This window comes from Lynx rufus, unplaced genomic scaffold (genome assembly GCF_022079265.1).
Source record: "Lynx rufus isolate CCGP_SWC_20201006 ecotype Redwood Valley unplaced genomic scaffold, mLynRuf1.p SCAF_9, whole genome shotgun sequence".
Lineage (NCBI taxonomy): Eukaryota > Metazoa > Chordata > Mammalia > Carnivora > Felidae > Lynx > Lynx rufus.
This window is the reverse complement of record NW_025814897.1, coordinates 102420355-102436620: the sequence shown is the minus strand read 5'-3', so window position 1 is coordinate 102436620 and position 16266 is coordinate 102420355. Positions and strand designations below refer to the sequence as shown.

General features: G+C 37.0%; 1 protein-coding gene across 1 annotated transcript; it reads right to left on the bottom strand.

Annotated features, from left to right (window-relative positions):
* Nucleotides 1–6879: 6879 nt before the first annotated feature.
* On the bottom strand, nucleotides 6880–7821 carry LOC124506068 (putative olfactory receptor 5AK3). The gene has a single exon (XM_047072071.1). It carries the CDS (start codon nucleotides 7819–7821, stop codon nucleotides 6880–6882), a length of 942 nt encoding a protein of 313 aa, XP_046928027.1.
* Between the last annotated feature and the right edge of the window lie 8445 nt (nucleotides 7822–16266).

Below are 16266 nucleotides of genomic sequence, written 5' to 3'. Positions count from 1 at the left end.
TCTGTCTTAGAGATTCAAAATGCACGTTCCTGTGTTATATACTTCTGGAAAGTTCAGTGGTAAACAAATAGGATATTGATTAACTTACAATTTTTACACTTCTTGTCCTTGGAAGCCTTTTCATGTTGAGCTGCTTGTGAGAATAAGTTCTCTGGACTCCATTTTGGGAAATGCTGGGTTAAGGGAAATTTTGTCACTGTTTGCATTGACACAGAGCTTGTCTGCATTGACACAGCCACAAGATTTTGTGATGCTGGGTGAGAGCTTTCCATCATTTTTCCAGCCCATGCCAGTGACTGGGCAGAATGATGCTAGGCCTGATGTCAGAAGTCTGTTATGGTAGCTCACTGCTGGCCATGGCTGTCACCACAGCCATTGGCCAGTTGGAGGTGTCCTCTGTCTCTGGGGTCTCTAATGGCTTCAGATCTTGGCAGAGAGCATCTGGGCACTATTGGTGATGGGATAATATGAGATCTGTGTACTTATAGGATCTGGGAAGAGTTTTTTATTGTTGACTATCCTGGAGGTTCTGCTCTGTGTTGGATCTTCGTAGATATTTGCTTAATATTTTCTTTTGCACTCCAGTCTACCTCAGATGTCTTTATGGACTCTCGCCTGCTTTCCCAGTGTACAAAAAGTTCTCTTTTCTACCTTAGCTGTCCGTGGAAGTGGATGTTGCTTTTCTCAGATTAATATTGCATTGGCTGGTTTTCAGATACTCTTTGAATGATGTTGCTGTAAGCATATTTATTGCTATTTTTTCATACTCTTTATAAAGATCAGTCATTAGCAAGAGAGGCTTGCTCATTAGGCAGAAGGGCTGTGTTGCTCTCCAGATAGATTCATCTCTGTGAAGATTTGGTAACCTTTCATATAATTTAGGGATTTAGGAATCTCAACATTGGAGAAATTGCTTTGAGCAAAGAGCTTCTTGTGAAAAACTGTTGCTTGGATATCTCCTCGTGCCTAATATTAGGAAACAAGGCCCAGTTCCTAAACACTTCTTTGCTATTGTATTCTTGCTTGCATCACTTCCTTGTTTCTTGGGCTGTAGATCAAGGGTCCAACATAGGAATTGCAAGTGTAAAACATGGCAGTCACTTTCATATTTTCCTGGGGTTGTTAGAATCAGGCTGTAAATACACATAAGAGAGGGTCCTATGGACATGGTGCCAGTTATTAGGTGGGAACCACAGCCCTGTCCCTGAGCACATCCTCAGGACAGCAGCCAGATATATGTGCAGGAGAATATGATGACAATCATGGCAACTGATGCAATATTCAAGTTCAACTCCACGAAGGCAGTGATTGCTATGCTGATATGTATATGGGAGCATGAAGAGTCACTGGGGTTCAGGACAGACAAAGTGACCGATGGCATTAGAACTGCAGAAAGGTAATGAAAAGGTAAGATATATAGTTACAAGAGCTCTGTTAAAAATTCCGTGAACACTCTGCGGTGCGTGGGTGGCTGAGTTGGTTAAGCAGCCAACTCTTGATTTCAGTTCAGGTCATGATCTCATGGTCCGTGAGACTGAGCCCAGCATCAGGCTCTGCACTGTCAGAGTGGAGCCTGCTTGGGATTCTTTCTCTCCTTCTTTCTCTGCTAGCCGCCCCCGTCTCTCAATCTCACAAAGTAAATAAACTTAAAAAAATGCCTTGGGGGTGCCTAGGTGGCTCATTGGGTTAAGCATCCTACTCTTGGTTTTGACTCAGGTAATGATTTTACAGTTTGTGAGTTTGAGCCCCACATCAGGCTCTATGCTGACAGTGCAGAGCCTGTTTGGGATTCTGTCTCTCCCTCTCTCTCTGCTCCTCCAATGCTTGCTCTCTCTCTCTCTCTTTCTCAATCAATCATTTATCTATCTAATTAGTCAAGAGTGCAGTCTCTGGGATTAAATTAAAACCCTGGTTTCACCATTTAGTTATGTGGTTTGAACAGATTGTTCAACTGCTCTGAGTTACATAATGTGAAAATAGGGATTACATGTTTTTCATAATCTGAAATGAGGATTATTTTGTTAAAGCTAACGAGATAATGTATTTTCTATATGTGGACATGTAGAAAGCCTATACGAATTTTAGTTAATAATAAGTCTGATTCTGTCTCCAGGCTTTTAATAAACTGTCTTACATAAAAGAAGAACATCCATGGCTTTTGTCCATGGAATGATGCTGTTGTAATTCCATTCTTCCATGAAATGATTTTCCAGGAGACTTGTTCCCAGTGTTTGATTTCCTCCAGGTTCCCTTTTACAATTCTTAGGGCAAAGGTCTCATTTTTCTACCAATTTCTCTGCTTCTCTTTATGCTCACATCTGCCAGAAAATATGAAAACTCACAAGGATCAAGGAGGTACATTCCTCACCTTCTATTCTTTTATACATCATTGGATTACGGTGCTGGTGTTCACTGAAGTTACCTCAGTCTCTGATCATCTGTGATGAAGTTTTGCAGAATAATTTGCCTCAAATATAAAGCTTATGTTCACTTATTAAATGGGCATTTCAACATTAAAATCACCTTTGCAGAATGACATCTGACAAAATGGCTTTGTGTTATAGTGTGTTAAACTTTCTTGAATAAAAATTAAAATTTGTGTTTAGAGAGTCCATAATATACTTTAAACTTTTCCTGGGAACAAGGCAGGGAATAGATGAAATGAAGGAATGAATTCTGCAATATGCTTTTAAAGTTATTTTGATCCCTGCCTGTGTCACCTACTAGAAAAGAGAAAAATCGACAAAAAGGTCATTGTAGATTTCTATAGTTTTAGACAGTTTTTTACTGAGTTTACACAGTTTAGACTGAGTTTTTTACTGAGAGAAAAAAATGCATAGAGGAAGAAAGTGTACTGACCAGCTCTCAGCTAAATATTTGAGGGGCCCTTTGCCTATCTAGGGTTTTCTGTCTGTGCAACTCCTTTTCTTCAGTGTCTTGTCCTGCAAACCCTGGTTTCCTTGGTCTCTCCAGATTTTCAGCTCCATTCCTTTAGAAAGTCTACTAACCTTTCTGCACTGTGGTCTGGAAACTTTCTTAAGGCAGAAGTCTGGGAAATTTTAGAGCTCATTTGTTTGCTGCTTCTCAAGAATCATTGTCTTTTATCGCCTGATGCAAGTGTCTTGCAAACCATTAGTTTATATATTTTGTTCACTTTTTCATATTTCAGGTAGGAGGGTAAATCCAATCCCTGTTACTCCATCTTGGGAAGAAGTAGAAGTTCTGGAAGGGGCTTTTAACTGGATGAATAATACAAGCATTTTGGAGTTGTCCAAACTATATCGTATCCAAGCTACCTTGAGGTTTTATTTTATATCACCTGCCATGAAAAGTAGATAGACTTTGTAGTCGGAAAGATAGAGATTTGCATCTTGAATCTAGCATCCAGTAGGTATGTGATCTTGGACAGCAACTGTAATTTCCCTCAACTTCCGTTTTATCTTTGATAGAAGAAGATGGAAAAAATTGACTTTAAACCCAGAAATCCAGGGGATTCTATGAAGTACTGTTTTTTTTTTACACCAAAATATAAGCAGTAGGTAGGGGGATGCTAAAATAAGTGAGAGTGAATCTATAGTTTATGGTTCCATGAAACACCCCAAAATAATGGGGTATATCTATGTGTATTTTTTAGAAAAACTGTTAATAACGTACTGTTAGGTAAGTAAAGCATTTTGCAGAAAAATGTATATAGTATGTGAAGTGTTTTTTAATTAAAAATCTGTGTGTGTTTATGCGTGTGTGTGTGTGTGTGTGTGTGTGTTTGTGCGCGCGCGTGCTTATGTGAGGAAAACTCCATCTGGAAAAATATATGGCAAACTTAAGAAAGCTGAAGAATAAAAATAACTTTAAGACCAGCTATATTTTAAAAGATCATGGGCACATATTAGTTTCTTTTGCGGTAAGAAAATGAGTAACAAAGAGAAGCCAAATTCAAGAGAGGTAATAGATGCACGTGGCACAGTTCTCACCGTCAACACACAATAGCCAACCAACACCAGGAGCCCAGATGTAGTCGGGCCTCCTTCACCTGCTGCAGTGAGGAAAACCACGTTGCATCTCAGAGCGCCCCGCGTGTTGGAGAAGAGGAACTGGGAAGGACTTTTGAAGGATTTAGACCTGCGCTGGGTGATTCGAAGAAGGATTTAGGAAGTGGACGCAAGTTCTGTTTTGAGTGTTACCAGGAATTTGATGATTAGACACTTTAGTAATTTATACCAGAAAGAGAGACATTAAAGTGATTAGGGAAGGGATGTTTACTCCTTTTCGTTGGAAGGGGGAATATTTGAGTTCTTGTTCCTGTCACTTTTCAGACATCGTCGCAAGACTGGCTTTTTCTCTGTCTGAATTCATCTCACTCGTGGAGTGGCCTTGTCTTATTATTGCTTATATTCTGTAAAAGTTGTTCAGTTCAGCTGGGGACATCATGGCTAACATGTTAGCTGTCATCTCTCTCACCGTTTCATAATTTCTCAATATGATTGATAATTTCCTCTCTCCATTTACATTTTTACTTTGCTGAAGATAAGATGACTGTACCCACCCTTGGAGTTAATTATATTGGCACATTGGCTCTAACCTTATAGATTTTATTGTGGTTCCCCCCTGTCAAAATAATGCACAGCTGAACAGGAAAAATTCAATTTGATTTATTTACAGGGGATTTGTCTTTAGATTTCCACCCCCCCCACCCCTCCCCCAGCTAGTGCAGGCTTATGTTTCACCAAGTGATTTCTCCACAAAAAGAGTGTATAGTTGAGGTATGGGAGTAAGTGTCTGTTCCCTCGAGTGTCTGTGCCTCTAGATGCTGAGACAGGATCAAAGAAAACAGTCTTCATTGGTTAGTTTTCTGCTGAAAGAGAGGAGTTTCCCAGAGGGGAAAGATTTCATGTTTCAAACCCTGGGAGACTTTTTGTTTTGTTTTGTTTTGGGAGACTTTTTACTGAGAGAGAGAGAGAGAGAGAGAGAGAGAGAGAGAGAAATGAGGGTATTTTTATAAAGACTGCCACACCTTAGTGCCAGGTACTATGATTTCTATTCTTTAGCTTACCTATTACTAACAAACAAGCAAGCAAAAAAAAATTCTCTTGAGATATGTATTGTTATGGGAAACAAGGTTTGAAAGATCAAATAATTTGTAAAGGACAGTATTGGCAAGTGACAGGGTTGGGACATCAACTACATAGTAAACTATTTAAAATCTTGTGCTCTTAAATACTGCTTTCCAGTGGACCATGCAACTAAAGAAACACTCTGCATGTATAGATATTTATAGTTATTGGCCTCTGGCTAATGCTACTGAATCAATACCTCCAGGACTAAGCAATGATTATTTGCACTTTAAAAACTTTTCCTGGTCATTTGAATACTGCTGCCCACAGATAGGTTTTTAAAGACCACTAGTGTAGGCTACATACTCACAGAACTTACAGTTAGAAAGCTGTCAGTATTATTGTATTTTGTCACCAGTTATTCATTCAATATTTATAGAATACCTACTGTGTCTAAGGCTCTATGCCAGATGTTAAAAGGTCATAGAAAGACAATGGTATAAATGGTAGTGAGAGTCTTATAAGTAAGTAATTTATATAGGAAGTGATAAATAATAAATACAGTGCTGTAGGTACTCAGTGGAAGAAAGAATTACCCCCAAGGGGTAGAAAGTTGGCAAGAAACAAAGGCTAAGCTGGGAAAACTTCAAGGAGAGACTGACTCTTGAAATGGCAGTATGATTTGGGCATAGAGGTGTGTTTTGTTTCACATGGTATATATACCGATCAACCGTATGGCTTCCCTGCTTTGAAAAGTAAACTGCCATGTTATGAGAGGGGTTATGGAGAGGGCCACACAGAAAAGACTGTGGATAGCCTTTAAGAGCTGGGCAAAACCTCTGGCTGGCGGCCAGTAGGAAGGCAGGAATCTCAGTCTTACAACTGCAAGGAGATGAGTCCTGCCTATTACATTAGGGGGCTTGGAAACTGGATCCCCAGTTGAGCCTCAGTTCTCAGTCCTGGTTGACACCTTGATTGTAGCATCTCAGAGGATGTATTTAAGCAGTGTCCACATTCCTGACCCATAAAAGCATAAAATAATAATTGTGTTTTAAGCCCTTAAATTTGTAGAAACTTGCTATGTAGCAACAGATACAGATTTTGGAATCATAACAAATACGAATTTATTTCCCTACTGAACAATATTCACTTTCTTGGTCTTATCTTCCTAAACAATGCTGCAATTTAATATCTATTAAATATATGACCTTATAGACTGGAATTTCTATTTCCATAGATCAGTTTACACGTCTGAAATTCTGAATTGAAGATGTTTCTTTGTTTGTTTAAAAAAGATACTGCCGGGGTGCCTGAGTGGCTCAGTTGGTTAAGCGTCCAACTTCAGCTCAGGTCATGATCTCATGGTCTGTGAGTTTGAACCCCGCTGCCCCCCCCCCCACCCCCCGCCCCCAATCAGGGTCTGTGCCGACAGCTCGGAGCTGGAGCCTGCTTCGGATTCTATGTGTCCCTCTCTATCTGTCCTTCCCCCACCTGCACTCTGTCTCTCTCTCTCTCTCTCTCTCAAAAATAAATTTAAAGACATAAAAAAAGATATTGCCAGATACTTTCTAGGGTGAAGTAACACTTCAATTTTCCATTCACAATGAGTGAGAGCATGATTGCCCTTGCATCACAGCAATTAGTAAGTGTTATGATTCTTTTTCAGTTTTGCCAGTTACTTTAAACTGGTTATCTCACTGTTAAACTTTAATTTGCAGCTCAGTATTAGAAAGATTGAGCAAATTTTCTTATGTTGCTTGGAAGTTTGGTTTTGATTTCTTAAAAACTGGCACTGTCAGTCTTGTTCACAAGTGTAAAAAATCAGAAATCAATGATCAAACCAGAAGCACTTCTTTGTAACCACTTTTAGGGCTTCCTTCACATCTTGGTTTCTCAGGCTGTAGATGAGGGGGTTTAACATGGGGATCATGATGCCATAAAACACAGAAGCCATTTTTTCTTGCTCTTGAGACTCATTGGTCCCATGGTGCAGATACATGTAAGACAGAGTCCCATAGAAAACAGTGACTGCTGTCAGGTGGGAGGCACACGTGGAGAAGGCTTTTTTCTTCCCTGCAATGGAAGATATCTTCAGGATGGCAGCCAGGATATATATGTAGGAAAAGATGACAACCAGCACAGTGAACATTAGGTTAAACCCCACAAAGACAGTTAGCAGCATGATGTTGAAGTCAATGTTGGAACAAGAGAGAGCTAAAATTGGGGGTTCATCACAGAAAAAGTGGTTAATTTTATTGGATTTGCAAAAGCTCAGCGAAAAAGTAAAACTTGTGTTTACAGAGGCATTTAGAAAACCTATGAAGTATGAGCCAAATAGGAGTTGAATGCAGACTCTCTGGGACATGACTATTGGATAGCGGAGTGGATTGCAGATGGCGACATACCGGTCCACTGCCATTGCAGCCAAGATGTAACAGTCAGTCGTTGCAAAAGCACCATAGACTAGTAATTGCACCATACACCCTATGAATGAGATGGATTGCTCTGTTCGTACAAAGTTTTGCAGCATTTTGGGAGTGATAGCAGAGGTGTAGCAGAGATCAACAAATGCCAAGTGTTGGAGGAAAAAATACATCGGGGTATGAAGGCAAGAATCAATCTTGATGAGTAGGATCATTCCAATATTGCCCACTAGGATGGCCACGTAGATCCCTAGAAATACTATGAAGAGAATATGCCACGACTTACGTTGACCAGCAAATCCCAGGAGAATGAACTCACTTATTTCAGTGCCATTGTTTTGTTCCATGGCTAGCAAAGATTAAGTATCAGCTGGAAAGGTGTAAAGAAAGAAGAGCAGAGAAAACTAAGACCTTGTGGTCCTTTAACTAATTTTGGAATTGGCAATGGTATAATATTTGGTTTCACAATGGAGTCAGAGGATATTTTCTATGAGACAATTGACTCACATTTAAAGTCTATACCTTGACATCTGACTTTAGATAATTTAGATCTATGTTTTGGGAAAATTGCCATGGATCGGTTTCTTTGTTATGAGAGTGAAAACTGACTCTTTAATTATACTAAGAATTTAAGCTTTTGTTAAATATATTTCTTAAATCTATTAATTAGGGGACATATGAAAATATACTTTTAAAAATTAAGCTTTCTTTTATGCTGTATACATTTTAATTCATAAATCCCATTTTACATAAATTATTATGTATGAAAATCTTGATTTACCCATAAATTTCTATATGATTTTGCTTTAATTTTTTTCTGTATTCTCACCTTACTCTTCCTGTCTCCTTACTAATTCTGCTCCCTCTATTATCATGGACTCATGCCCAAGTAGAGTCTTTTATGGAAGTGTTTATCAAGTTATCTATGGTAAAGGACCATTTTCTTTGTAAAATTTGTTATATGTCATGGATCAATATTGTTGCATATAGCAATAAAAAATTGTCAGCATTGTCAAAATTCTGTAATAGTTTTAGATGCTTAATCTCACTTTCAATTCTTATCACATCATTGAGTGGAAACAGAGAGTCCAGGACCTGGGGTGCTGGTCCAGGGACCACACATTGAATAACATTACTCTATGGTGTCCATCTATCATAATTTACCTATGTGCTTTCCTAACAATGGGTAGTCGGCCACCTACAACTTGTTTCCACCACAAATAACTCAGTGTTTTTTATTTCCACTGTATGTCCACTACAAATAACTAAATTTTTCTAGGAACAAAAAATGTTGACTCTTAGAGTATGCATGTATTTATTTTGACCAAGTTTTCCAGATCACATTGCATAATGGAGGCACCAGTGTGCATTCCTGCTAATTGTTCATGGGGGTTTCCATATCCTCACTTTTTTGGGAACATTGGTATTTTCTTAATAGTTTTTATACCAGAAAATACTTGTAAAGTGACATCTCCATTTTAATTTGTTTTATTTTCTAACCAGAAACTAATTTGATCTTTGTATAGTATATTTTTGTAGAATTTTGGAATCATATTTTTTATCGATATCTCTGTGGGTCAATTTATGGATGGATGCTCTTCCTTTATATAGTTTGAGCACTCTGTTATTGACTTGACAAAAATTTTCTTACATTCTGTTGTCTATTATCTTTGTCTATAGTATTCTCCGTAGACCAGAAATCTTTACATTTAAAATAACAATTCCTTGTTTTTTCCCCTATTGTTTGTTCTTTTGGGGAAAAAATGGAATAAACTCCATTCCTGCCTTGATTCATTTACCCAGGAAAGTCAAACATAGTAATAAAACTTACTATCCATTTTATACTTGTTTGCTGCTACATGATGTTTGTTGAACTGTGTTTTATTCCATACATATAATTTGGAAAATTTATTTTGTTTAAAAAAACTTTTTAGGAAAAATGTAGATTAAATGGGTAGTGATAGCAGTTGGAGTGATTGTGTGTGTGTGTGTGTGTGTGTGTGTGTGTGTGAAATATTTAAATATATTTAAATATTTTAAAACCATTAAATGACTTTACTTGATATTTTAAAGTTTACTCAAACAAACACTTGTCCCCATTGTGTTATAGGAAAGTTCTATCATGCATTTATGGAACAATGAATTCTAATATTATATAAGCTCTTCCTGAAAATCACAATAAAGAACATTTTCCAATTCATGTCAATATTGCATTGGAACCAAAATAAGTAAAATATGAGAAAAGAAAATTAGACCCAACCTCATTTGTGAATTTAGATGCAAACAACTTAAATACACATTCATTGACCAAATCCATTCATGTATTAAACAAACAGTCTCTAGGATATCAAAGAGGCTCTCGTAAATATCTATTCTTTTCCTTTTTGGATTTGAACAAGTTGATAAATAAAAGATAGTGTCTGTATGGGGACCATAATATCACCTTTGGACACCTGGGGGAAAATTTTAGGTTTATTTATTTATTTATTTTTGAAAAGATTTTATTTTTAAGTAATCTCTACATCCAACATGGGGCTCATACCCACAACCCCAAGATCAACAGTTGCATATTTCCCCAACTGATCCAGCCAGGCATGCCCCAAATTGTAAGTTTATTAGTCAAATTATTTGCTGCCAATGAACACCATAAGTTGATATTTTTCCCACCCAGTCTTAATGGCAGTGATAGGAACATGCCTCTTACACATGGTGGGAAAGTGCCTCTGGGAGTTCAGGGGAGCGTGGGCTTTAGTAGGTTGACTGCTGCTAAGAATTAAGGCAGGGCAAAACAGGCCAGATTGTTCTCAGTTTTACTAATCAGACTTGTCATGCCATCTTTTTAGGAACTTAGTGGATAAGATGGGGATAGAGAGTCTACGATTATACAGACTGAGTTTTCTTGCAGGAAAGAAACATCATAAGCAGTGAAAAGGTACTTACCATCAGTAATCAAGACTTATTTGTATTTATCCCAGGAATGAAAGCATTTTTTAACGTTGGAAATTTTATTGATATAATTTGCCATATTGATATATTCTTTAAAAAGCCATATGATCTCAATAGATACAGAACAATTGTCTGGTAAAATTCAATAATTTTTCATGATTCAATAGAACAAAAATGAAAACAGGTAGAGACTGTTATAACCTGGTAAAAGTTACTTACCACATTGCTGGACTAAACATAATTACTATTAAATCATGAGACACAGTGCCTATAAAAAATAAGACAAGGATGCTTGTTATGACTGAATCTGTTCAGTATTTTTTCAGAAGCCAGAACAAAATGCAGAAGACATGAAAGGTAAAATGATTATGAGGAAAAACCACAACTGTTATTAGCTTTAGATAATGTAATTGTCTCTATAAAAAATTCTAGAGATAAATTCTTAGTGAGCCTAGTAAAGTTATTTAATAATAGTTTAATATAAAATCAATTGCATTTCTGTTCACCAGGAATCAAAAGTGTTATTAAAAAATTTATTTTATAATAACATCAAAAATAAAGTGTCTAGGCATAAATCTAAGAAAGAATGTTCATGACCCTTATTGAGATAATACAACTTTATTTAAAGGCTTAAAGAAGACCCAAACAGACCAGGATCATGGAGAGGAACTCAATATTTTAAACATTACATCCCCCCCCATATTAATCTACAAATTCAATGTAATTCTAAGCAAATTTGGAAGAATTTTACATAAATCTTGACAAACTTATTCTAAAATTTATGTGGGAGAGAAAATATCTAAAAATAGCAAAGACAATTTTAAAGGAGAACAAGATGAGAACTCTATCAGAATCAGAACTTCTTAAAAAGTGATAGTAGTAAAGACATTATCGTGTGGAATGGTGTGAGGGTGGACAAATGGATCAATGGAATCCATAAAAAGAAATAAAAGACAGGCCCATGGGCCTCTGGAAGCTTGATGTATGAAGCCAGGAGCATGTACGTCAGTGAAAAATCGTCCAATACATTGGTGCTATAAATGTTTATACACATGAAAAATAATCTTGTATTCCTACTTTACATTTTATGAAAATAATTTCCAAATGGATTAAAGATTTGAATTGTAAAGCTTTGAGAGTAAAACATAACAAAATACCCATGACTTAGATATACAGAAAAATACTTAAATAGGACATGAATGCACAAAAAGTAAAACATTGAAAATCCAACCATTTTTAAGTTAAAAATACCAACATTGTAAAAGAGAAGAGGCTAAATACTGACTAGAAATTTACTTAGGTAATTTTTTTTTGCAACATATATAAATGTCAGGTAATTAGCATCCAGTATATGTAAAGAATTTCTATAAATTATCCCAAGGGAAAAATTTACAAAATATATAATCAGGATATTATAGAAAAGAAAACCTAAATGGTCAATAGAAATGTGAAAGTAAACACAACTCACTAGTTATTTGATAATTATGTATTAATGCTGCATTGAAAAATAATTTTGTATTCTTCAGTTTAAAATGCAAAGTTTTGGTGAAGATGTGGGATCATATATTTCTGGTAGAAGGTAAATTAGCATAATCATGTTGGGGGCAAATTTGGAAATATTAGTAAAATTAAATATATGCCTTCCTGAATTTCCATTATAGGTACATATTCTAGAGAAATTCTTGACCACATAAGCAAGGATATATATACACATGAATACATGCACGTGTAAGTGTACCCATATAAATATATTTATACACACACAAAAAGCATTGTTGATCACAGAAAAATATACTATTAAATAAAGTAGTGAAAATTCAGTAAGCTGGAGCCAGAAAATCCATGTGGATAAATTTCTCAAGTGGAATGCTGAGCAACAAAAAGCAAGTCGCAGAAGTTAGATGGTGGCTCCATGAATAGTTGTTACATTATCTTAAATATATTTTCATGCACCTTAAATATTACTCAATAACAGAAATCCCTCACAAAGGAAAAGCCATGTCCCCACTATATCAGTAGAAATCTCCTGTACTCATGTCACTAAAGCCAGGCAGAGCTGTAGCCCCATAGATGAGATGATCAGTTTTAGCTAAGAAAGTACATTTAGTGGTGGAGAGTTTAGCAAACTGCACCTGTTGTTAATGTTTCCTGGGCAGTCTGTTTTTTTCAAATATCTTGAAGAATAGAGTGGCTTAATTCTGTAGTGATGGAAAAAGAAACAGTGTTCTTCAACATTTAGTGAGGGCTAAGGGTTGAGATAGAGCCCTTTCAAGGAGACTTCTATCCAGTGGGTGAAGGCGCTGGTCAGAGGAAGCTAGAATTCTCATGAGTCTACTCGGCTTAGAATCTTGATAGAATCCTGACATTTACCATTTCAATGTAATCATCTTGAATTTAAATAAAATGCATGAGATATTGGGGGACGTTTTTTCAAGAACTATGGACAACCAGTAGAAGAGACAACCCCCCAAGCGTGACTACCCTATAGTGAACTCTGGTGCTTCTGAAGCTTCCTTTATATGCAGCACCGTGAGGTGGAAGGGAAAGTGAATAGGCTGACCTGGGTTGGAATTTTGATCATACCACCTCATAGATTCAAAGGGGGTAACTCCCCTTGACCTCAGGTCTAGTGTCTGTAAAATGGGATCACAGAATTACTTAGAAGGTCATGATGTTTACTGTAACACTGCTTATAAAAGCAAAAATTTGGAAATAGAGTTAAATAAATCAGAAGAGAAACTTATTATGGGATCAACACACTGGCCAAAATGTATGGGATAAATATATGCTCTTATGGAAAGGTGTTCCTGTCTTACTGTCAAATGAGCAAAGAAAGCTGCAGAATAATACATAATGTGTGGACCCTTTAAAAATAACACTTTTATTCACATCCACTCTCTTTCTCATTTTCTTTATTTATCCATGAAAAAGCTCAAGAAGGAATCACATCAAATGTTTAGTGGTTATCCTTGGGCATGGGAGTGGGGAGAGAGTCTTTAAACTTATAAATTTCATCACCATTTCTTTTTGAAATAGTTTTAATTGTTTTCAAAAGGAAGAGGAAGAGAAAGAAGTAAAGGCTGCTTTGTAATGATGTGACAAAGTGAGGTGATTGATGTAAAATTCCCAGCACAGGACCAGGCATTGAATGGCTACTCGGAATTGGTCATAAAAACACTTGCAGGGGCGCCTGGGTGGCGCAGTCGGTTAAGCGTCCGACTTCAGCCAGGTCACGATCTCGCGGTCCGTGAGTTCGAGCCCCGCGTCAGGCTCTGGGCTGATGGCTCAGAGCCTGGAGCCTGTTTCCGATTCTGTGTCTCCCTCTCTCTCTGCCCCTCCCCCATTCATGCTCTGTCTCTCTCTGTCCCAAAAATAAATAAACGTTGAAAAAAAAAAAAATTTAAAACACATGCAAAAAACAAAAAAAACAAAAAACAAAAAAAACCAAAATGAAACAAAAAAAACCAAACAAAAACACATGCAATAGTATACAAAAAACATACTTTTCATTCATTCATTCATTCATTCATTCAATCAGCCTTTCAATCTTTTGTTCATTTGTACCCGGCCAAGTTCAGTTCCCTCCCTCCATTGCTGTTGTATCACCAGGGATGAAAGGCTTATTCCTGGTTTTGGGTGAAGCATACTGGAACTTTGGTTCTGACCCTTTTGCTCCACCATTTCCAGCACACGCTGGGATGAAAACATGGCTGATTTGAAAAATGGGATTTGCTTTGTTTTACTTACGCCAGAGTTGCCTCCGGATTCTCTTTCTGCAGCAGTGTGCGCTGATTACCACCATGGTCTTTCTGTGCTTCCTTCTAATTGGGGAGTTTAGAGCAGGGGCCTCAGGGAATCAATACTGGTTCCCTCAGGAATCTGAGATTCCAGGAGCTGAGCTGGAATTGGAATAAACAATGTTGAGTAGTTATTTTCTGATGAATAACATTCAAGCTTTCTACAAAGGATAAATTTAATTCATGTTCCTGTCATTAGGGACTCGTGTGTGTGTGTGTGTGTGTTGCCTTTTATAAAACAACTCTTCAAAAATATTTTCTTGTGATAAATTATGTTGAACAGTTTTTAATATGTCTAATAATCTGTGTTCAGGTCCAGAAAGTTGACCTTGTCATCATAATCAGTAAAAAAAACCATGGTTTTCTGAAAAAAAGAAATCAAAGGTAGTCTAAATTTAGGAATCTATGTCCCTAATGTGGTGAATACAGTTACTACTATTTGAACATATTAAAAAAATTTTTTTTTATGTATTGAGATTTTTATTTTTTTTATTTTTTAAATATAATTTATTGTCAACTTGGCTAACATACAGTGTGTATAGCATGCTCTTGGTTTTGGAGGTAGATTCCCATGCATGATTCATTGCTTACATAGAAAGACAGATATCATATCTTTTCACTCATGTGGAACTTGATAAATGTAACAGAAGACAATGGGGGAAGGGAAGGGGAAAAAATAGTTACAGAGAGGGAGGGGTGCAAACCATAAGAGACTCTTAAATATAGAGGACAAACTGAGGGTTGATGGGGGGGTGGGGGAGAGGGGAAACTGAACATATTTTATATTACCACCTTGATCATTGTTTACTTGAAGAAAAATACTCTTTGTGTCTTCTTTCTTTTGTTTTTCTAAAAAGTATATATTTAAAAAATAAGCCCTGGATAAATATACTCTTTTTTTTCCTAATCACACTTTATGCCATCAGAATGTTTCAGATAACAGTCTGTGGAATAAGCTATTTTGAGAAGTTTTGGGCTCGAAAGTTGGTAGGGTGAAAACTTTAATCAGTGAGAATAGAAGGCTAGATTCAGTGAGTCTGTAGCTTTTGATTAACAAGCATACCTGAGAAGGAGCATTACATTCAAAAGGCTGGTGAATCAACATTCAACATTACTTATTGCATGACCAGTGTCTCAGTTAGGAATGTGTCCTACTCCTGGTAGAAAAAACCCAATTTACTTTGGCTCAAAAAAACAGGGACTTATTTTTCTTTTATAACAATAGTTTGGAAGTTTTAACTTGCACTTTGTGATTGACTTAGCCTTTCCCATATGCAGGTTGCCCCACAGTCTAACCTGTCTCCTATAGTGGTAGACATCATATTCCTTTTTCAAAGCAGAAAAAATGATCCAGGAAGGCAGGGTGACAATTATATATATATATATATATATATATATATATATATATATATATATATATATATTTCATTAGGAAAATGAAAGCTTTCTCCAAATCCAGCAGACTTCCACTCACATCTCACTGGCTGGAAATGTATTATATAGGTAGCAGAGGTCTCAGTGTCTTGTGTCTCTCTCCTCAGCTACTCGATTTCATGCATCTGTGGTGGACACCATTGTCTATGCTATCAGTGACTGGTACCTATATAGGTGCTTCTCTGCCTCAAGAATATCTTGACCTTCAAGCAGTGGGGGAGAAGGATTGAATACTTGTCTGGTCCTTCAGAGACTGAGACTGAGTTCCAGTTCCTAGGGTGTATGCCACCTAAGTTATTCACCCTTTCCTTGCTTCTGTCTTTCTATAGGTCATTCTTCCTGCTCTCTGCTGCTTGGGATCACCCTTTTCAAAAAGCTTAGCAAACACAGTCTGAGGGAACAGTTCCCATAGGACTGATGTCACTTCAGATGCCAAAAATCAGGGCTCCCTGGAGCTACACCCATTTGTGGTTGGTAACAAATGTGGGGATCTTTCCACAATCACCCTCAGGTTTGATAATTCACTGGAATGACTCACTGAACTCTAGTGATACGGACTGAATATTTGTGCCCCTCCAAATCCTTCTGTTGAAATCGTAACCCAAGGTGCTGGTA